The sequence below is a fragment of the Ranitomeya imitator genome, chromosome 1 (assembly GCF_032444005.1).
Source record: "Ranitomeya imitator isolate aRanImi1 chromosome 1, aRanImi1.pri, whole genome shotgun sequence".
In the NCBI taxonomy this organism is placed as follows: Eukaryota; Metazoa; Chordata; class Amphibia; order Anura; family Dendrobatidae; genus Ranitomeya; species Ranitomeya imitator.
The window spans coordinates 967,157,469-967,180,410 of record NC_091282.1 but is presented as its reverse complement, the minus strand read 5'-3'; the positions used below and the strand labels follow the sequence as shown (position 1 = coordinate 967,180,410).

The window sequence follows — 22,942 nt, the reverse complement described above, 5'->3', positions numbered from 1 at the left end:
AGTCGTCTTTTTTCTAGACTAAATAATCCTAATTTCGCTAATCTATCTGGGTATTGTAGTTCTCCCATCCCCTTTATTAATTTTGTTGCCCTCCTTTGTACTCTCTCTAGTTCCATTATATCCTTCCTGAGCACCGGTGCCCAAAACTGGACACAGTACTCCATGTGCGGTCTAACTAGGGATTTGTACAGAGGCAGTATAATGCTCTCATCAGGTGTATCCAGACCTCTTTTAATGCACCCCATGATCCTGTTTGCCTTGGCAGCTGCTGCCTGGCACTGGCTGCTCCAGGTAAGTTTATCATTAACTAGGATCCCCAAGTCCTTCTCCCTGTCAGATTTACCCAGTGGTTTCCCATTCAGTGTGTAATGGTGATATTGATTCCTTCTTCCCATGTGTATTACCTTACATTTATCATTGTTAAACCTCATCTGCCACCTTTCAGCCCAAGTTTCCAACTTATCCAGATCCATCTGTAGCAGAATACTATCTTCTCTTGTATTAACTGCTTTACATAGTTTTGTATCATCTGCAAATATCGATATTTTACTGTGTAAACCTTCTACCAGATCATTAATGAATATGTTGAAGAGAACAGGTCCCAATACTGACCCCTGCGGTACCCCACTGGTCACAGCGACCCAGTTAGAGACTATACCATTTATAACCACCCTCTGCTTTTTATCACTAAGCCAGTTACTAACCCATTTACACACATTTTCCCCCAGACCAAGCATTCTCATTTTGTGTACCAACCTCTTGTGCGGCACGGTATCAAACGCTTTGGAAAAATCGAGATATACCATGTCCAATGACTCACCGTGGTCCAGCCTATAGCTTACCTCTTCATAAAAACTGATTAGATTGGTTTGACAGGAGCGATTTCTCATAAACCCATGCTGATATGGAGTTAAACAGTTCTTCTCATTGAGATAATCCAGAATAACATCCCTCAGAAACCCTTCAAATATTTTACCAACAATAGAGGTTAGACTTACAGGCCTATAATTTCCAGGTTCACTTTTAGAGCCCTTTTTGAATATTGGCACCACATTTGCTATGCGCCAGTCCTGTGGAACAGACCCTGTCGCTATAGAGTCCCTAAAAATAAGAAATAATGGTTTATCTATGACATTACTTCGTTCTCTTAGTACTCGTGGGTGTATGCCATCCGGACCTGATGTATGCCATCCGGACCTTCATCAGGAATTCAGATGTTTTATGAAGATGGATCAGGTTGTGATAAACCATAAAGGCTCGCTCACACTGGTGTATAATACAGAGGAGTGCAATGCGAGAAAACATCGCATTGCACCCTAACTATTATTGTTAAATGAGTTAGTGCGCATCTGCAAAGTTTTTCTCAGCTCTAAATTGGTCTAAGGAAAAAAATCACAGTATACTGCTAGTGGATGCAAGAATCAGACGAGACACGCCAATGCAAGTCAAAAAGTGCAACAACAACAAGTCGTACGGCCCACGGACCATGTGTATGTCACCCAAGTTTTACTCACACATTTCATCAGCCAAGTACAGTAAATTCAGAGCCCGAGCCGTCAGAATAGAGAGATAGATGATAGATATATAGAATAGATAGATGTCCTGTAGACACATAATGTCACAATACCCCTACATATAATAAACTTGCATCCTTTAGTGCCTTTCATGGGGTACTAAAGGGTGTTTAACCTTATTTAACCTATTGAATACATAATTTAAAAAAAAATTATGACGTGAGCTCCCCCCTATTTTTGATAAACAGAATACAAGCCCACAGCCCTCCCCAGAATTGGCGCTTCAGATTAAGTGCGCCAATTCTTGTGCTTTGCCAAGCTCTTTCCAATCTCCCTGGTGCGGTGGCAATCGGGATTATGGTAGTTGAGGTTGATGACAGCTGTGAGTGGTCAAAAAATAAATAAATCCTGAATTGGTGCATTACATGTGATGTGCCAATTCTAGGGCTGCTGCGGGCTTGTATTTTTAGGGTGGGACGGGCCCAATAACCAGGGACAGTCCCAATAACCAGGGATAGTCCAGCCTGATAATATAAGCCTGCAGCTGTCTGATTTACCTTGGCTGGTTATCAAAAAATATGGGTGACCCATATCATATTTTTTAATTATTTATTTAATAGGTTAAATAAGGCTAAACACCCTTTAATACAGAATGAAAGGCACTAAAGGATGCAATTTATTTTTATGCAGGGGGCTTGTGACATTATATGTTTACCAGATATCTATACATTCTATTTATTATATATCTAATATATTTCTATCTATTTATCTATCTATAACTGTACAGTGGGTACGGAAAGTATTCAGACCCCTTTAAATTTTTCACTCTGTTTCACTGCAGCCATTTGGTAAATTCAAAAAAGTTCATTTTTTCACTTTACTGTACACTCTGCACCCCATCTTGACTGAAAAAAACAGAAATGCAGACATTTTTGTAAATTTATTAAAAAAGAAAATGCGAAATATCACATGGTTATAAGTATTCAGACCCTTTGCTCAGACACTCATATTTAAGTCACATGCTGTCCATTTCCTTGTGATCCTCCTTGAGATGGTTCTACTCCTTCATTGGAGTCCAGCTGTGTTTAATTAAACTGATAGGACTTGATCTGGAAAGGCACAAACCTGTCTAATTAGACCTCACAGCTCACAGTGCATGTCAGACCAAATGAGCATCATGAGGTCAAAGGAACTGGCCAAGGAGCTCAGAGACAGAATTGTGGCAAGAAACAGATCTGGACAAGGTTACAAAACAATTTCTGCAGTACTAAAGGTTTTTAAGAGCACAGTGGCCTCCATAATCCTTAAATGGAAGACGTCTTCCTAGACCTGGCCGTCCAGCCACACTGAACAATCGTAGGAGAAAAGCCTTGGTGAGAGAGGTAAATAAGAACCCCAAGATCACTGTGGCTGAGATCCACAGATGCAGTAGGGAGATGGAAGAAAGTTCCACAATGTCAACTATCACTGCAGCCCACCACCAGTCGGTAGAGATGATCTGCAAGGAAGAATGGCAGAGGATCCCCTAATCCAGGTGTGAAAAACTTGTTGCGTCATTTCCAAGAAGAGTCAGGGCTGTACTAGCTCAAAAGGGTGCTTCTACTCAATACTGAGCAAAGGGTCTGAATGATATTTCAGTTTTTCTGTTGTATTAAATTGGCAAAAATTTCTACATTTCTGTCTTTTCTCGGTCAAGATGGGGTGCAGAGTGTACATTAATGAGAAAAAAAATGATTTTTTTTTAAATTTATCAAATGGCTGCAATGAAACAAAGAGTGGAAAATTTAAAGGGGTCTTAATACTTTCCATACCCACTGTATGCAAGATTGCTTTATTAATGTGTAAACTAGCTTTAAAGCTACCTGATGAAGGTCGTCAACGAGCAAAATATTGTACACTCACTCTTGGATGGCAAATACAATTCCTCTCATATCTATGAGTTCTTTGGAATTATTAAATTAAAAACTGACAAATTTCAGTGAATTGTTTGCAAACATAAGGTCCACAAAAACACAGACATGTGAATAGCTCTAAAGATTGTAATGGGTTTGTGCTCTGTCCGTGAAAAACACAGAACACGTCCAGGATTTACTGATGTCTGAAGGAGGCCCAATTTAGGTCCATAACTTTCAATTAATACTTCCAAAGATGAACAGATTAAAATTAATTGCAGCACAAAAAAACCTTGACAGTAATGACAAAAATGGTAAAGTTTACTTGAGCAAAAACTTTTAAATATCAGACCTGCAAGTTAGGTATACCGTAATAAGGAATTTTTCTATCAAACTGTACACTGAAGGATTTCAGGATAAAGTTTGCCAATTACCGTATTGAAAATTAAGCTATAAATAATAAAAGAATACTCACTTTTTGTTACCACACACTACTCCTATGCCACCCCATTCCTGATCCCTGGTTAGTCCCTGGTTTTTTTTTTGGATTCAGCAAAGCCATGCTGATGTAGCATGTTACAACTGCAGCTAATAATTGGTATAGTGGTATCATGTCAACACCACTGAGGGCAGTGAAGGCTGCACAGCCACATGTCATGTAAACATAGAAAATTATGAATTCGGCACTCCCAATTCAGATGCAAGAAAAATAGAAATTATTTTATTGGTATGGGTACATCCACTGTTTGACGTTTCGGCCAACACTAGGCCTTCATCAGAATATCTCTTCAGCTCTGGAAGATGAAAAGGTCAGGTATACCTTGGCGCTGTGCCAAGGGTAGGGCGCCTACCTTTCTGATGAAGGCCTAGTGTTGGCCAAAACGTCAAACAGTGGATGTACCCATACTAATAAAATTACTTTTATTTTTCTTGCATCTGAGTTGGGAGTGCTGAACTCCTAATTTTCCAAATCATTGGAGTAGTATCCTATTTGTGCACCCCTAAATATTAGAGTGCCGCCCAGCCCTTTTTGTATGCCATGTAAACATGTCATCATTGGAGCAAACAGATCAGAGACCAATGAGGAACAGAGCACTGTTGGCAGAGGAGCATGGGAATATGTAAGTTGAGTATTACTACTTTTGATATTTTACATCATTTAAGGGGTTATCCACTACTTTTATATTGACGGTCTATTCTCGGCATAGGTCATCAATATAAGATTAAAAGGGGTCCCTGGCAACCCAACTGATCAGCGGTTTCCAGTGGTGGATGCATGTCTTCAGCACAGCTCCATCAACTGTATAGTGGCCAAAGTGCAGTATTGCATACCCACACCTATTCATTTGTAGTGCAGTACCCAGCTGACGCCACCATACTGTTGCTGGAGCTGTGCTGTTCTACACTGCAACTGATAACATGCAGCCGACACCAGAAACAGCTGACTGGTGGGGGTTATGGCTATCGCACCCTCATCAATGTTGTATTGATGACCAAATCCTAGTAAAAATGTTTCTACAAAATGTATTTTACACTAACTTTGTGTTGCCATGGCTATACTGGTCCATATTACATAGATCCTATCCTACGAATGACATTTTGAGTTTGTATTTTCTGTGCACTTGGCTGTGGAATTGATGGAAAGAAACACAACGTATGAACAAATGAAAGTGAAGATGTAGAGCGACACCAGAATCTCCAGCAGGTACTGGCAAAAGGTGCGACCACTGGGGCATTCTATGGATGGTGACCACCAGGATAATGAGGAAGAAGGAACAGAAGGAAGAGATGAAGAGGAGCAGCAGGAAGATTGATGAGCTGTAAATAAGCTCCTCGTGCTACCCTCCATTGTGAAGACTGTACTTTTGGCATGCAAGAATGAAGAAAGCAAAGAAAAAGAAATAATATAAAGTGCAACACAATGAAGGCATGAAACAATGTGAGGCCGGTTTCACACGTCAGTGGCTCCAGTACGTGAGGTGACAGTTTCCTCACGTACCGGAGACACTGACTCGCATAGAAAATCGCATTAAAATCAATGTGTCTCTGCACATGTCAGCGTGTTTTCACGGACCGTGTGTCCGTTTGGAAGACATGGAGACATGCCAGTGTTTGTGGGAGCGCACATATTACACGGACCCATTAAAGTCAATGGGTCCGTGTAAAACGCGTACCACACACGGATGTTGTCCATGTGCAGTCCATGTGCCGTGCAGAAGACAGCGCTACAGTAAGCGCTGTCCCCCCAGCGTGGTGCTGAAAAGCCGCTATTCATTTCTTCTCTCCAGCATCGTTCGCTGGAGAGAAGATATGAAAAATCTTTTTTTTTTTTTGTTTGGGGGGGGGGGGGGGGGGGGGGGGCGGGGGTGACAAAAAAAGATCCCTGTCCCCAACCCCCTCCCACCCCCTGTGTGCCCCCCCGCTGTTGATAAAATACTTACCCGGCTCCCTCGCTGCTTCTTCTCCTCGCCGCAGCTTCTCTTGTATGAGCGGTCACGTGGTGCCGCCCATTACAGTGATGAATATGCGGCTCCACCTCCCATAGGGGTGGAGCCGCATATTCATTACTGTAATAGGCGGCACCACGTGACCGCTCATACAGGAGAAGCTACGGCAAGGACAGGAAGCAGTGAGGGAGCCGGGTAAGTATTTTATTAACAGCGGGGAGGGGGGGGGAAAAGTGGGCGCACAGGAGGCGGGAGGGGGTTGGAGACAGGGATCTTTTTTTTTTAAAACCCCCCCCCCCCCCAAAAAAAAAAAAAAAGATTTTTCATATCTTCTCTCCAGCGAACGATGCTGGAGAGAAGAAGTGAATGGCGGCTTCAGCACCAGATGCAGGGGACAGTGCTTAACTCTAGCGCTGTCTCCTGCATGGTCCGTGTGGTCCTCAGTCGGCACACGGCTGCCGCACGTGTGCCACACTGATGTTCAACGTAAGCACACGGACAATTCCGGTACCGATTTTTCCGATACCGGAATTATCTGGACGTGTGAGACTGGCCTGAAAAACAGAAAAGAGAATATTCACATGGAAAAATTACATGAGGAAAAGCTGTTCAGACACCTCAGCTAGCATTAATGATCGTTTCCCCACAGTACAGACACCAGTTTGCAAGTAAATAGGTGCTAACTATCATTTAGTTAAGAAAAAAATAATAAAGTTGTGGTAAAATAAACTCAAACAAATACAAAAAACCGTGCTTAGGATAAAATAGCGTATTCTGTATTGGTGATGGCAATGGGTTTGACAGTCACATTTTTTATAAAGATTTTTTTTAGCATTTTTTTAATTTAGGAATTACTCCGTGTTATCATTGAAACATCATTGAGGCATGAAATAAATGGAAACAAAGCTACCGTAGATACCACTATCACTAGCCTACATCATTGCCATAACTGACTATGGAAGCACTGAGGCCTCGATTAAGGCTTCACGACATTTTAGAGGGTGTCCCCCAACTAAATGTGGACAGCAACTAACAAAGAAGGTGAGCTCCGTAGTATATTACAGTGCTGACCATTCAGGCAAGTTTTCCATGACAGACTCCCTTGGTTGGGGCAGGATCGGCTGATCCTCAGGCCGGCGTTGTTGCACAGAGACACACCATTTAATCCATTCAGACGCCTGTATCTGCTCTAGCCGTGTTTTTCATGGATGAAAACTCGTCTATTCTGGTCCAAGTGTCTGCAAAAAGTACCTGGAGGATTGTCTGTTTTTGATCTTACCAGGGGTCAATCTGAGTGCTGTCCACTTTTTACTGTTTAATGGGTAGGATAAGGTTGCAGTTTATTTATTAATTGTTTTTGCGGGAATACATGCATAAGCGGTAATAAGAATATAGATAAGGGTCATCTAAAGCATATAACATGTGAAAGGCAATGGAAGCTGTTCTTGGATCAGGCAGTATACTGGATTCCATTGTCTCTATCCTGGTCATTATCATACTTACGGAATAATCGCATAGAAAATTCCATAGAAAAATAGACATACAAAAACGCCACTAAATTGCAGCTTTTACAGAAATAGTTAATATTTATTTTGTTGTTCTTTTTGTGTTTCTAGAATTTGCAGTAAATTAGAACAATTTAATCATTTTTTTGTTTTGCTAATGACAGTGACTAATTTCCTTTTGCAATTAGAACTGTCATCACAAATGAAACTCATCACCATTAAAATCTAAACGCAAATTAATGTGCAAAAATGATCAGAAAACTATACTAGGTAAAAATAGTCTTCTTATGCAATCTTTTTTGAGTCAATTTATGCATTTACTGTATGTACTAGCAACCCCTCCTGACTTGGCAACAATGGCATGGGGTGATGTGTTTCTGACAGAGGACTGCCTGCACTGGATGCAATAGTATCCAAATCTCAGCATAAAAGATTATATGGGTTTCCAGCGCTTGTGGCAAACAAGATTGCACCTAGTTATCTACCACAGACAAGGGCTTGAGATTGGTGAGGAAATAAAATGCAAAATTTATGAGAACTGAAATAATATTCCATTATACAATGGTTAATCTTTATTAAAATAAAGAACATTAAAGGTGGTACCAAATCGTTATATAAAATGTGACAACGCCAATCAGTCACGAAAAAAAAAATTAGCAGCAGCAAATCTACAGAAATGCTAATTTCTTCTTTTTTTATAAGGCTATGTTCACATGTCATTTTGCTGTTTTTTTCTGCAGGCAAAACCTGATCCTTTGGCAGTAAAAAGCTGCTTACAAAAGGCAGGTTTTGCTGATTTTTTTGCTGCTGCGTTTTTGTAATCTCTTTTGCAAGTTTAGTGCCCTCCAAAATAAAGCACGATTTATCTTCCTTAGGTTTTTGCCACAAAGACACAGCAAAAGCTGATGCCTTTTTTTTTGCTGCGTTTTTGCGTTATCGTTTCCTACAGGTTAAAAACGCTGCAAATACGCTGAAAAAACGCTGAAAGAAGTGACATGCCGCAGTTTGCAAAAACGCAGCAGCTTTCCAAATCAGTCAGGAAAAATTCTGAATTTCTGAAACCTCAGCTTTTGTTGGTACTGTAAAACGCAGCTTAAAATTTGCATTAAAAAAAACACAGCAAAAACGCAAGTTTTGAACATAGCTTTACTGTGCTTTATTGATACATGCTTGGCAGTATAAATAAAGCATTTTTGTCCATTTTTAGGACAACTGAATAATATTTTTACAAAAGTGAAAAAATATCATAGATATACAAGCACCTGAAAAATGAGAATAAAGAATATTGCTGATGTTACATTTAGGCAACTCATGTTGAAGGGTCTGCAATATAATATCATGAAAATTTACATAAAACAGCTAAATGAAAAATTAACCATAAGGATAAACTGTGTCCATGGCAAGTGCTGACGTGCAGACATAGCACAATGAATGGACATCACTTGAGTCCAGGTATAAATACAAGACTCACTGAATAAGCAATAGGTAAATCTACATGTGGAGCAAATCCCATAGTCCCAATTTAATAACTCGCATGACATTCAGATCAGTTTCAGGTAATCTGGTAGTATCCTACCTGAGCTGAAGGATCAGAAATTCTGAAAGTAAAGTTGCCAGCATATTGAATTAATCAAAGGTGACGTTTTATATGCCTCTCTTGATCCAGAGTCCACTGGGGTTTTCTCATTTTACTATACAAGAGCACATCACGCCCCTTCTTTTTCCTTCTTGTTGGAGGTATTGGGCTACTGATTGGTTGACAGCAGTGATGAGCGAACGTGCACGGAAAAGGTGTTATCGGAGCATGCTCGGGTGCTAACCGACTGCATTTGGAGTGCTCGAATAATATGTTCGGGTCCCCGCACCGGCAGGTCTTGCGACTGACAGCAGCAACACATGCAGGGATTGACTAACAATCCCTGCATGTGTTGGGCCAATATGTAGTCAATCCAGCACAACAGTGAGCCCTGATGAGGCTGCCAATTCACAAGGAAAGGGTTTCTCCATTTCAAGTGCTAAGCGTGGTGAGATACACGGGTCATTGGAACATTGAATAACACCCTTCATTAGTCTTTGTGTTCACTTTCCAACCAATCCACAGCTATTACTTTTCATATTCACCAATTATATGAAATTTATCCGTAGATTACCTTTCACGTCTTCATCTTCGATGGTGGTGTTAGAGCTCTCGGTTGATTCCTGTGGACAAGCAAACCAACAGTAAGGACGAGACAAGACACCCATGGGAAGAAGACATCACTCTGCCGCTAGGTCATGTGCTCCAGAAATGAAAAAGGGCTTTGGGTGTCCTAGCACGACTTTGTAAGGCAAGCCCTCAGATAAAGCAGGTTAAATAAACCTTTTCATTTCACTTCCAGAGCACACATGGAAGGCACTGCCAAGTTATCACAGATTAATGCTGGCAACAATGAAAGGCCTGCTGAAACACAGAACCCAGACTGGAACGTTACATAATGGCAACATGTATTCGCAACATTGCGAAAGCAATGAAGGAAACTTGGCAACATCGACCCAATAACACAAACACAATAATAGGAGTAAAACATAGATATAACACAAAACCATGTAACACAAGAACATCTAGAGAAATTACTTCCTTCAGTGGGTGAGTATGATACACGTCACCAACAATGTATTTTTTTAAATGAAGCAGATTACATTGTGTTTTAGTTGATATTAGACCCCCGATACTGTAGGTAATTCACCTCTCACATCTCATTCTTGGGAATGATTGCAGTAACATTACAGAGGCATTAAACACTGCCAGGATGGGTGCCTCCACTTTCCCTTTGGAAATTTTTTTGCATGAAGTGGCGCAATGGAGACACAAAAAATTTCTGTAACACTGTAATTTTGAAGCAACCCAAAAAGACCCAACACTGGCACGTTATCCAGAAGTGGCAATGACCCTTTCTACTCTCCATGAGCCATGCTGTGCTAGGTCTTGTCATTGTGTCACAACTTTGAAGATTTTCAGCTCCGTCTTCCCTGAATGTATATGGGTACAGATAGGTGCTTGTACAAAGGAAACGTTTTAAGCGACTGTGCCCAAAATATTCTCAGAAACGGAGAGTGAGATTGGGTCAGTTTAAGAGCATTTTCACACATAGCATTTTTTAGATGATATTTTCAGAAACAACACTTGAAAATTCACAATGAAGAGTATTCATATATTCAATATAACAGTATTAGTGTAATAGAATTGTTAAGTTATAATATAACTTCAAGAAAGTGGCTGCAGATATAATCAGATTTTCCACCTGGATAGACCTTATCAGTGCTGGATGTTTGGCACCAAAACACTACATATAGTAATATTTATTCTCTGGTTATCAAGAAGTAGAAACTAGATTGGTTTGCAGGTCCTTGGTTGAAGATGCCATGTGATTCCTAAGGTACATTATTGAAGGAGTTGTGTACATTTTCCATATATTATCTTGGGACAATAACAAGTTGAGTAAGAGAATCGCTATTTGTATCATGCAATTCATACAGTGTTCCCTTTGAATACCCAACATAATAAAAAACAATAAAAAGACGGTCAAACATTTAATATGGAGTCTTATACGAATTATGTGGTAACTAAGCAGGCATTACACATGTCACATTGAACTTTCTGTGATTGAAGATCTTGTATTTGTTGCAGGCAAATCTATTCTGGATACAGTACACAAAAGCTTATGTCAAAGGACTTCTCCGGGATCAAGCAATATAAAAGAGTGGAACATACGCAGTGCTCAAATTTACTAGTATATTTTCTAATAAGATTGGTCCCAAACATTATTCTAAAGCTCTGAAGGATACATTGTAGGATGAACAGGTCGATCTACTCGATAAGCCTATCGAAAGAATCTAACTGGTCAACCATTCATATGACTCACAAACTAAAGGTTCCTTAGGCCAATTATTTGCTCCCCAGTTTCCTCTCCTGACCCCCCATACACATAAATGTTCAGCTCAGCTAGATATTCATGTCTTCTCCATTGGAAGAGCAGAGAAATGCCAATCACAGACAAACAGAACATAACAGGTTCGTTTCCTTATCTCAGGAGGGAAGTTGGTAGGCACCCAAAAAATTACATTGTTGGCAGAACCGGCCAAAATCATCGGATTGAGGCTCTTATTGAATGTCTGTAGGGGATGTAAATAAGCTATGCCTCCCTGCAGAATGTTTTATCTGATTATTCGCCACAGTCCAATAATACCGTAAGTCCTGATTTTACCACTATAAGCATTAATAAAAGCATTGCATGGGCTAGGCACACAGCTAGGCAGAACATAGCTGAGAATGACACAGCTCACTGCGATATTACTTTTACATAGGATTTAAAGATCTGTCTTTATGTATAACTGGTATAGCCTTAACAAGTTAAATGAAAAATTCAACTTCAGACCATTTGTAATCCCGGAGAACCCCTTTAGTGGATTGTTCCGATGATGCTTCATACAGAAAGATTATCAAATACTAACCTGTGCATGCCTATAAATCTGTGGGCATGTACAAAAAGAAATTATATCATTTTAGATGACAGGAAGGGTTGAAAAATTACAATTCCCTATGCATACAGTATTAAATGAATGACATCGTTCGAGGATACAGAGTTAGAAAAACTAGTCCTCATTTACTAAAAATTACAATGAAGAACAGAGGGAGCTCACAAGATAAATGATTTTAAGACAGACATGTCAGCTCTATTTTACTAGATATAGAGCTTACGGAATAATAATGCTTGGGCTATTTTCTTAAAGGGAACCCGTCACCCCGTTTTTTCAGTAGGAGATAAAAATACCATTAAATAGGGCCTGAGCTGTGCTTTACAATAGGGTATTTTTTGTCCCCTGATTCCCCACCTATGCTGCCGAAATACCTTACAAAAGTGGCCTTTTTCGCCTGTCAATCAGGCTGGTCAGGTCGGATGGGCGTGGTCACAGCGCTGTTTCTCCCCCACATCTTGCTTATGTTCCCGTTGGTGGCGTAGTGCTTCTCGCATGCGCAAGTGCCGAATGCACTGCGCAGCTGTAGAAAAAGAGCGCGCTCGCCGCTATTCAGCGGTTTCTCGGTGGGCGCGATTCGAACTCGGCTTCAGGAAAATGGCCGCCGCGATGTCCATCTGCGTACGCGCGGCATCCCGCGGCCATTTTCCTGAAGCCCCGGGAAGCAGGAGACTCCATCTGCGCACGCGCGGCCTCAGGAAGATGGCCGCGCCCACCGAGAAACCGCTGAATAGCGGCGAGCGCGCTCTTTTTCTACAGCTGCGCAGTGCATTCGGCACTTGCGCATGCGAGAAGCACTACGCCACCAACGGGAACATAAGCAAGATGTGGGGGAGAAACAGCGCTGTGACCACGCCCATCCGACCTGACCAGCCTGATTGACAGGCGAAAAAGGCCACTTTTGTAAGGTATTTCGGCAGCATAGGTAGGGAATCAGGGGACAAAAATACCCTATTGTAAAGCACAGCTCAGGCCCTATTTAACGGTATTTTTATCTCCTACTGAAAAAACGGGGTGACAGGTTCCCTTTAAAACACAGTATTGCGTTGTTCCACAGTTATTCTTCCTGGTAGTGAATGAATGGGAAATTTGGCATTACCATTCTCTCTGCTAATAGGGCGTTTCCCTACATTGTCTGGATAATATTAAGACTGCCTCATTAACAAAAAAATGTAACATCAAGTTGTTAATTGATTTCTATGTATTCTTGTGGAAATGTACAGAAAAACAGGATGTCAGGAGATCGGGCAGGTCCTCTAAACTTTAATCAGTGCTGTAAGTCAGGCAGATTTTCATAGATGGAGCTTCTCATCATGAAACAACGAAAACAAAAACAAAGCAAAAGAAAACAAAAGCATAAAGCCAACAATGTGCATAGAATAAAAACAAGTAACAAAAATTATGACTTTGTAATAATTTCTCAAGAGAAGAGGCCCCCAACCTGTGGCTTAAAAGCCACACGTGGCTCACAGGCCTATGATGCGTGGCTAGTGGTCTTCTGTTACACCTCGTGCTAATACACCGTTAGCAAACAGCTATGAAGAGCAGGTCTCCAGATTTTTGGAAGTAGCCCTGCACATATGCATATACTGGCATTTCAATGCCATCCATTTTTATCTGATCTACTGTTAAGAGTCAATGGATAAATGAAAGGTCAGACAGTCAGAAAGCTCATTCAGTATTCTCATTCTCACTGAAGCAGGTAAAGTGGGAATCTCTGGATGTAAGTGTTCTGCCTAAAAAGGGAGAGGGCAGAAGGTCTCAGTGTGCTTTCGGGGAGAAGCTTTGGCTGTTATTATTCCAATAATGAGAGACTCTGGGTGGGGGCACTAAATGTGGCTCATAACCATCTCAAGCTGAATGTGGCTCTCAGGGTAAGAAAGGTTGGTGAACCAATGCTCTAGAGATAATAGGAATGGTCCTACCTATAACGGAGAGGGAGAGCCCCAATACACATTACACTAAAGTCATCTGAACCTGGAGATATAGACAGGTCTGGTCGATGGTCTAAAGAGTATGGAGGTGCCACTCAACTGATTGTTGGGAGGGATGTTGATCGCTCATATCCAATTTCGGACTGGCAAACACATTGTTCTCCCAGAGGTGCCAGCTGCACTCCATACACCCAGCATTCACCTGTAATAACTGTGATAGGAGCTAGCTCCTATTATACTAGTTGTAATCCCCTTAGATGCTGCTGTCAATACACAGCAAAATATTTGAATCCTTCTAGTGCTCGCTCAAGTTGAAATTATGAACTGAAAGAGGAGAACCCATTTGATAGAGAAGCCTCTAGTGTAGTGAACATTTTCAAGGCTTAGATTCAGAAACCTCCGTAGGATAATTGATCAACTATCAATATAGTTGAAAACATAAGAAGTGTCACTTTATAGGGAGCCTGTCAGTTATATCATGCTGCCCAAACCATGGGCAGCATGAATTGGAGTCTGGCTGTCTGATTGCAGCCAAGTATGTTCTTCCCTGAAAGCCTCTAACGTTTCAGAGAAAACAGTTTGTACATCGACAGAAAGAAACACTGTCAATCAACCATAACGGTGCAGTGAGAAGTCAGTCAGCCTCGACTCAGGGTGAAGAAGCACTTGAGAGAAAAACATACCTGGCTTCAATCATGCAGCCAGATTCCGATTCATGCTGCCATTGTATTTGCAAGCCTGTGTTATAAAACTATTTTACACCTTAATTTTAGAGTCTCTGAAAAAAAAATTCTGGCTTTAAATAAAAAAAAAATGGTTCAAAACCATTCCTACGGTTTGTTCTTTGGCCAAGCCACTAGAAGTAAAAATGGAAATAATCAACATTATTAGAGTCCATCCACACAGCAATATAAGAAATATTTCACATGGTGCCTACAGGATGCTGTGCCCCAATATTGTAGGTCTATTATTTAAAGGCACAGGGCGATTTCCTCATGATTACATTGGGAAACCAATCGATGCTTTCTTGTATACAGGTCTACATGTAGAAATCTTGTATACAGGACTACATATTAAACTGACAGGTCCACTTACATAGTGACAAAATATTATGGTTTTTTTTTCATTTTTTAATTAGATTGAAGATAATAAAGAACAGATGTTACTTATTTATGACAAATCTTATGCTTTTTAACTTTACTTTAATTCAATTAATTCATTATAGTAAAACATCAATATATGGATTAAATGATAACTTTTGGCTTTTTGATTTACTCGTTTAGCTAATTTTTGCTTTGCAATAAATTGTGATAAAGATGGATATATCTAAGAATAAAGAAGTTATAAAGGACTCCCAGGAAGGGTTTGACTTGTTTGTTTCTTTTATGGTCCACCAGAAACTTTGCCATACTTAGAGTAGTGGCTTTGGCTGGTACGAAGGCGGAAGCCGAAACGCGCGTCAGGGTGGACACCACTTGGATGAAGGAGTTATACTCATGTAAGTGTACCACTAATTAGCTTTCCTATAACACTTTCTACACTACTAGGTGACACACAGTACATGGGCACATGATGAGTTTTTCCTTATAGTATATACAGTTATACCTTGCTTTGAGATGTATGAATATATAAAACAGAGGAGTGCACTGACACTTTATCCCTCTCTTTGTCCTTGTTAAAATGAAAACTTACTATTGTATTGCTCGTCTTTTTTTGGACACTTTGCTAATTTTTCATATATTATTTGTTCAGTTGTCACCCTCCTTCTTACATTCCCACGCCCCATGAGGGCATCCCTGTTTTTTAATTGTTCTTTTAATGTCATTGTGCTGACACCCCTGTTGCTGCAATAAATAAATATGTTGATACGTCACATTGTATTTGGGACTTTATTGATCATCCGCCTTTTCCTTTTCCCCTCTGCTGAGTATGTTTTTCCGATTGTCCCTGAGAATTTATTAGTAGCCTGATTTGTGGGGTCATAATGATACTATTGATAATCTTATTATTTGATAGAATCTATATAGACCCTTCTATAGATCTATATATTCTCCTTGCTAATTTTCTCCCTGGTACTAAAATGGTAGAGGTGGTGAGTACTCCTTCAATGGAAGTCTTCAAACAGAAACTGGACAGACATGTGTCTGAGATGGTTTATGGAATCCTGCATTGAGCACGGGGTTGGACACGATGACACTGGAGGTCCCTTCCAAATCTAACACTATGCTTAAAGCTCAGTCCCATGAATTAAACAAAGATGTACTGAATTGTAATACTAGGTACAGCAGTTTGGAGGAAAGCTTTGGTTCCTGAGAGTTGACCGCCCACAGAACTTAGTTTGAGGTCTTATTAAACAATCAATTTTAATGTTTCAGGTAATCCCATTTAACCCTAGATAAAAAAAATGAAAAAATGTTGTTTATTGTTCCCAAACTTTCTAGCATCTATATCTACTATCTAATTATCTAAGGGTCACTTCCTTCTGTCCTTCTGTCTGTCCCGGATATTCATTGGTCGCGGCCTCTGTCTGTCATGGAAATCCAAGTCGCTGATTGGTCGTGGCAAAATGCCCACGACAATTGCCACGATGGGCACAGTCCGGCGGCAAAATGGCCGCTCCTTCCTCCCCACAGTCAGTGCCCGCTCCATACTGTCCTCCAGTCAGCCCTCACACAGGGTTAATGGCAGCGTTAATGGACCGCGTTATGCCGCGGTGTAACGCACTCCATTAACGCAGCTATTAACCCTGTGTGACCAAATTTTTACTATTGATGATGCGTATGCAGCATCAATAGTAAAAAGATCTAATGCTACAAATAATAAAAAAAAACGTTATTCTCACCCTCCGACGTGCGCCCTGTCCTCGGCAGTGCAAGTGGCAGGCTCCGGTGCCAAGGATGCTATGCGAGAAGGACCTTCCATGACGTCACGGTCATGTGACCGTGACGTCATCACAGGTCCTGCCCTCATACCAACCCTGGGCTTGGAAGCTGCCGCGTGCACTGCACATAGGCACCAGGACTACAAGGGGCCCCTCGGAAGGTAAGTATATGTTTATTTTTATTTTAAGTCTTTTTTAACCTGTTACATACGTGGCTGGGCAGTATACTACGTGGCTCTGTGCTGTATACTACGTCGCTGTGCAGTATACTACGTGACTGGGCAATATACTACGTGACTGGGCAATATACTACGTGACTGGGCAATATACTACGTGACTGGGCAATATACTACGTGACTGGGCAATATACTACGTGGCTGGGCAATATACTACGTGGCTGGGCAATATACTACGTGGCTGGGCAATATACTACGTGGCTGGGCAATATACTACGTGGCTGGGCAATATACTACGTGGCTGGGCAATATACTACGTGGCTGGGCAATATACTACGTGGCTGGGCAATATACTACGTGGCTGGGCAATATACTACGTAGCTGGGCAATATACTACGTAGCTGGGCAATATACTATGTCACTAGGCAATATACTACGTAGCTGGGCAATATACTACGTAGCTGGGCAATATACTACGTAGCTGGGCAATATACTACATGGCTGGGCAATATACTACGTGGTTGGGCAATATACTACGTGGTTGGGCAATATACTACGTGGACATGCATATTCTAGAATACCCGATGCATTAGAATCGGGCCACCATCTATCTAGTGTATATATATATATATATATATATATATATATATATATATATATATATATATATATATATATATATATATATATATATATATATATATATATATATATATACACACACATGTACATATATATATATATATATATATATATATATATATATATATATATATATATATATATATATATATAAAATTATTTTTAAATTAAGCTGCCCTGGTCCACTTTCCTACCATTTGTTGCAGTAGTTTAAACTAGGCAAACACATTCAGTAACATCCTCCTGAGAGCATTCTGGGGACATTCTTTCAAAGAAAGATCCTTCCTTGACTAGTGGCCAAAATTGTTAAACTTTTGTCTGACTTTATTTAACTTGATAATATTCTATAATTGATCAGCTAAAAGAATTGTTCTTTCCATGAAATTATATAATGATCAATTGTGTTGCTTTGGTTAAAATGTGTTTTGATCAACTTTAGACTAATGTGTATGGGCAACCTGTTTTATATATGTTCCTGTGGAACACACAATTGAGGGAATAAGTTAAAAAAGCGAACATTTGCCACGGTCAAAGAATGAAATCTTGATACTACTGGACATCTGCTTAATTGTGAATGAGTTAAAAATGCAGTGTAAACAGGCTGACAATCACCCGATGAATGAGCAAAACACTCGTTCATTGGGTGAAATTATCTTTTTTGCAACACAAAAGATCATGGTTCTCTTCCACGCATCGTCCTCTATAAACAGGACTGGTATAGACCACTCAGTGGGCATTGTTTGCTGTGGTCTGCCTGTGTAAACCGGCATGACTGCTGATTGGTAACAGTTTACCAATCGGCGACCGTATTGTGCCATCGGTCGGGCCATGTAAACGGACTCTTGGTCAACCACCACCTCTCCAGAAAATTGTAATTTTGGAGAACAAGCCACACTACTCTTTTAGTTCACAATTTTGCTCCCCTTCGACTGACCAGTCTGCGTATACTCCACAATGTCTACTGTTTCAAATAAAAAGCAGTCTGCAACATATTGTAATAAAAATATAAAATATTAAAGTCTATTTTGTAATTTATAGAATAGAGTTTTAACAAAATGCATAAATTCAGTTAATTCTAAGTAAGTCACTATAAATCTGCAAGAAATTTGGGCATTGAGTCAAAAAGGTCATTAAGCCTCTAATTCTAAGCAAATCATGTGTGCTCCGCTCCTTATTTAAAAGTAATTACTATATAAAAACATTCATTAACTGAATCAATTAACTTACTGTAGGTGTCACAAAATCTGAACTCTTATTATAACTCTGGTTACTCACGCCATATTTTGACAACATGGCAGAAGAAAAATGTCCGCTCTTTCTTACTACCAAGAATAGCAAACGTGTGATCAATGGATTTTTGCATGCAGAAAACACAAAAACATCATTTAAGAGAAAAAAATATAAATATTGAGTGTGATGTCAACAATGAGTAGTGAAGAAAGAAACATAACAAAAGAAATTGTGAAGTGATGTATTAGTAGTTTTTAAACCTGATTATGACACAAGGCACGCTGAGTGGCTTGGGCGCTATATAATTGGGGACCAAACCGTATTTGAATATGCATGGGAGGTATTCGCTAAACTACCATTACATATTACAATTTCGATTGTGTATGTTTAGTGAATGTCTCCCTTTGAAAATGGATAGAATTTTTCAAAAGTGTCTGTTGATGAATATGCATATTATAAGCCAAGATGGGGTTGATTCTGTCCCAATACCTTATTTCCATCAGCTGGGTTGTGGATAACAGTAGATTGGGGCTCCTGAGTAAGAACAGAGAGAAAACAGTACCTATTGGTCAGTACAGTTGAACAGGAAGAAACACACCTATGTAGGAATGCTGACAGCAATAGGTATAAGTGAAGAGCTGTCATGGAATGGACCAGGAGACAGTCCCTGGTTGAAAAAGAAATCTGTCATGTTACCTATCAGTGCAGCATGCAAAGACCTTATTCAGCACCAAAGTGTAGGGGTGGGAACCTCTCGACACTATCATCATTACGTTTCGCAGTTTACTACGCTTATATATTAGTAGTATTTAGTAAAATACAGTTAGGGCCAGAAATATTTGGACAGTGACAAGTTTTGTTATTTTAGCTGTTTACAAAAACATGTTCAGAAATACAATTATATATATAATATGGGCTGAAAGTGCACACTCCCAGCTGCAATATGATAGTTTCCACATCCAAATCGGAGAAAGGGTTTAGGAATCATAGCTCTGTAATGCATAGCGTCCTCTTTTTCAAGGGACCAAAAGTAATTGGATAATGGACTCTAAGGGCTGCAATTAACTCTGAAGGCGTCTCCCTCGTTAACCTGTAATCAATGAAGTAGTTAAAAGGTCAGGGGTGGATTCCAGATGTGTGGTTTTGCATTTGGAAGCTGTTGCTGTGAGCAGACAACATGCGGTCAAAGGAACTCTCAATTGAGGTGAAGCAGAACATCCTGAGGCTGAAAAAAAAGAAAAAATCCATCAGAGAGATAGCAGACATGCTTGGAGTAGCAAAATCAACAGTTGGGTACATTCTGAGAAAAAAGGAATTGACTGGTGAGCTTGGGAACTCAAAAAGGCCTGGGCGTCCACGGATGACAACAGTGGTGGATGATCGCCGCATACTTAATTTGTTGAAGAAGAACCCGTTCACAACATCAACTGAAGTCCAGAACACTCTCAGTGAAGTAGGTGTATCTGTCTCTAAGTCAACAGTAAAGAGAAGACTCCATGACAGTAAATACAAAGGGTTCACATCTAGATGCAAACCATTCATCAATACCAAAAATAGAAAGGCCAGAGTTAAATTTGCAGAAAAACACCTCAAGAAGCCAGCTCAGTTCTGGAAAAGTATTCTATGGACAGATGAGACAAAGATCAACCTGTACCAGAATGATGGGAAGAAAAAAGTTTGGAGAAGAAAGGGAACGGCACATGATCCAAGGCACACCACATCCTCTGTAAAACATGGTGGAGGCAAGGTGATGGCATGGGCATGCATGGCTTTCAATGGCACTGGGTCACTTGTGTTTATTGATGACATAAGAGCAGACAAGAGTAGCCGGATGAATTCTGAAGTGTACCGGGATATACTTTCAGCCCAGATTCAGCCAAATGCTGCAAAGTTGATTGGACGGCGCTTCATAGTACAGATGGACAATGACCCCAAGCATACAGCCAAAGCTACCCAGGAGTTCATGAGTGCCAAAAAGTGGAACATTCTGCAATGGCCAAGTTAATCTCCAGATCTAAACCCAATTGAGCATGCATTTCACTTGCTCAAATCCAGACTTAAGATGGAAAGACCCACAAACAAGCAAGACCTGAAGGCTGCGGCTGTAAAGGCCTGGCAAAGCATTAAGAAGGAGGAAACCCAGCGTTTGGTGATGTCCATGGGTTCCAGACTTAAGGCAGTGATTGCCTCCAAAGGATTTGCAACAAAATATTGAAAATAAAAATATTTTGTTTGGGTTATGTTTATTTGTCCAATTACTTTTGACCTCCTAAAATGTGGAGTGTTTGTAAAGAAATGTGTACAATTCCTACATTTTCTATCAGATATTTTTGTTCAACCCTTCAAATTAAACGTTACAATCTGCACTTGAATTCTGTTGTAGAGGCTTCATTTCAAATCCAATGTGGTGGCATGCAGAGCCCAACTCGCGAAAATTGTGTCACTGTTCAAATATTTCTGGCCCTAACTGTATATGTACACTGATTATTGGCCTTCATTTATGTAAAGAGGATTAATATGAACTGTATATAACCACTATATTAGGATAATTATGGTTTTGCCCTTTTTATTTTTACTATAAAGGAGATAGAATAAAGAAAGAGTCCGACTTACAAAAGAAAAATCATAATTAATGTGCAGCTGCAAGTATCCTCTATGTACACGGTGCTTTGGAAGTTTGTGACACTCCCCTTGCTCTTTTCTGGACCAGTCCAAAGCAGAGGGGGAGCAGCTCAGACTAGACTATGCACACTGTCCTTTAGTAGCCTGAAACACTCCCCCCTCCCCGCTTTTAGAGGAACTAGCCCATCACAGGAGGGAGTGTCTCAGACTTCTAAAGCACAATGTGCATAGAGGATGCTGGTAGTCACTTTACATGCATGAAGAGGGGATTTGGAATTATATTAAAGGCACCAGAAAGAAGAAAAAATCAGGGTACCAGATATTTTAAAAAGGACCTGTAACGAGGACAAACAAATTATATTTTTATATTTTGCCTGCTGCATTACAGTTTTATTTTTTTTTTAAATTTCGCCATATGGTTATAAAGATATGGTCCTTTTCAGTGTCAATTCTTGTGATATTTTTCAAGGGGGTGTGGCTCGCAGGATTCTCAGGGGGCTTGTCTTTAGGCTGCTTTGTATTATTATCCTGTTAGCAAAAGACCATAGAAGTGAACACTAAATAAAAAGGCCAATATCTTTGGAACCATATGGTGGAATTTAAAAAACAAAAACAAAAAAACAACAAAAAAAAAAGCAACAGAATATTCATGGGACCGGTAGGAATAAAATAAGAGTAGAATAACGTTTTTCGAGTGACAGGTACACTTTAGTTCTGATTATCCAGTTAGTGTAAAAAATTTTATGTTAGGGTTGTGTTACAAGATTGAAATAAAGACATTTTATATGTATTGCTATTAAACTATGCAGTGAATAAATATATGTGCTGATTAAATCTAGAATGTGTTCAATACTTTTGGTTTCTTCTAAAATACACATTCCACATCTAATGTTATAAAGTCTAGCAGTGCCTTTCATTGAAGAAAGAAATCTGAATAAGGTCATTTTGTGTTTGCTTAGCGATACTTTTGTTAGCTCCCCTAATGTCCATACACATGGAACAGTGAAGGAAATCCTTCGGACATCAAGATACACCCATCAAAAGAAGAGCTAGAGGCAACACAAAGCACTGGGACAACACATGCATGTGTCTCAGCTCCAGTCACCCACCAATGGTTGGTCACTGGAAAAACATACTACTACACAAGGAACGTCCCCCCACAAAACCACAACAGCAAAATGCAACAGATTTAGTCCTCCAGAAAGCAAAATATAAACAAAAACTGGAGAAAAGCAGAAGAAAATATGTACTAAAATAAGTGAAGGGGTTGGAAAAAGATACCAGAGGTGGGGTAGGATCTTTAGGGCTTGTTATTACGTTGGTTTTGTTGTTTATCTGTGAATATGCAGAAAATAGAAACAAAGAAGAACCTTAGACTGTTAAGATGCTAAAATTGGAATCACAGAACAGAGTCGACAGATCAGGATACAAGGAATGAAAAGAGCAGTTACACAAGAAATGGTTTCTAGTAAAGTTTTCAAGTACGGTAGTTAATTTTCCTTATATGAAATGATTATAAAAAAAACAAAAAAAAAAACAATAAAACTGGCTAGCCAACAAAAAAAAAGGCTGACAACCCACACT

At 39.9% G+C, this 22,942-nt stretch overlaps 1 protein-coding gene across 11 annotated transcripts in view; it reads right to left on the bottom strand.

The window, feature by feature from the left end:
• CAMK2D (calcium/calmodulin dependent protein kinase II delta) overlaps window positions 1-22,942 on the bottom strand; it is a 286,176-nt gene that overhangs the window by 23,978 nt on the left and 239,256 nt on the right. For 4 of the 11 annotated variants that reach the window (XM_069743769.1, XM_069743772.1, XM_069743770.1 and 1 more), the window contains 4 exons: window positions 22,640-22,693; window positions 19,226-19,270; window positions 11,850-11,867; window positions 9,509-9,557 (listed from right to left, as the gene is read on the bottom strand). In XM_069743769.1, the coding sequence (XP_069599870.1) occupies window positions 9,509-9,557; window positions 11,850-11,867; window positions 19,226-19,270; window positions 22,640-22,693 (166 nt within the window). The remainder of the gene's footprint in view (window positions 1-9,508; window positions 9,558-11,849; window positions 11,868-19,225; window positions 19,271-22,639; window positions 22,694-22,942) is intronic. The other 7 variants (XM_069743777.1, XM_069743779.1, XM_069743778.1 and 4 more) reach the window with 2 other exon arrangements.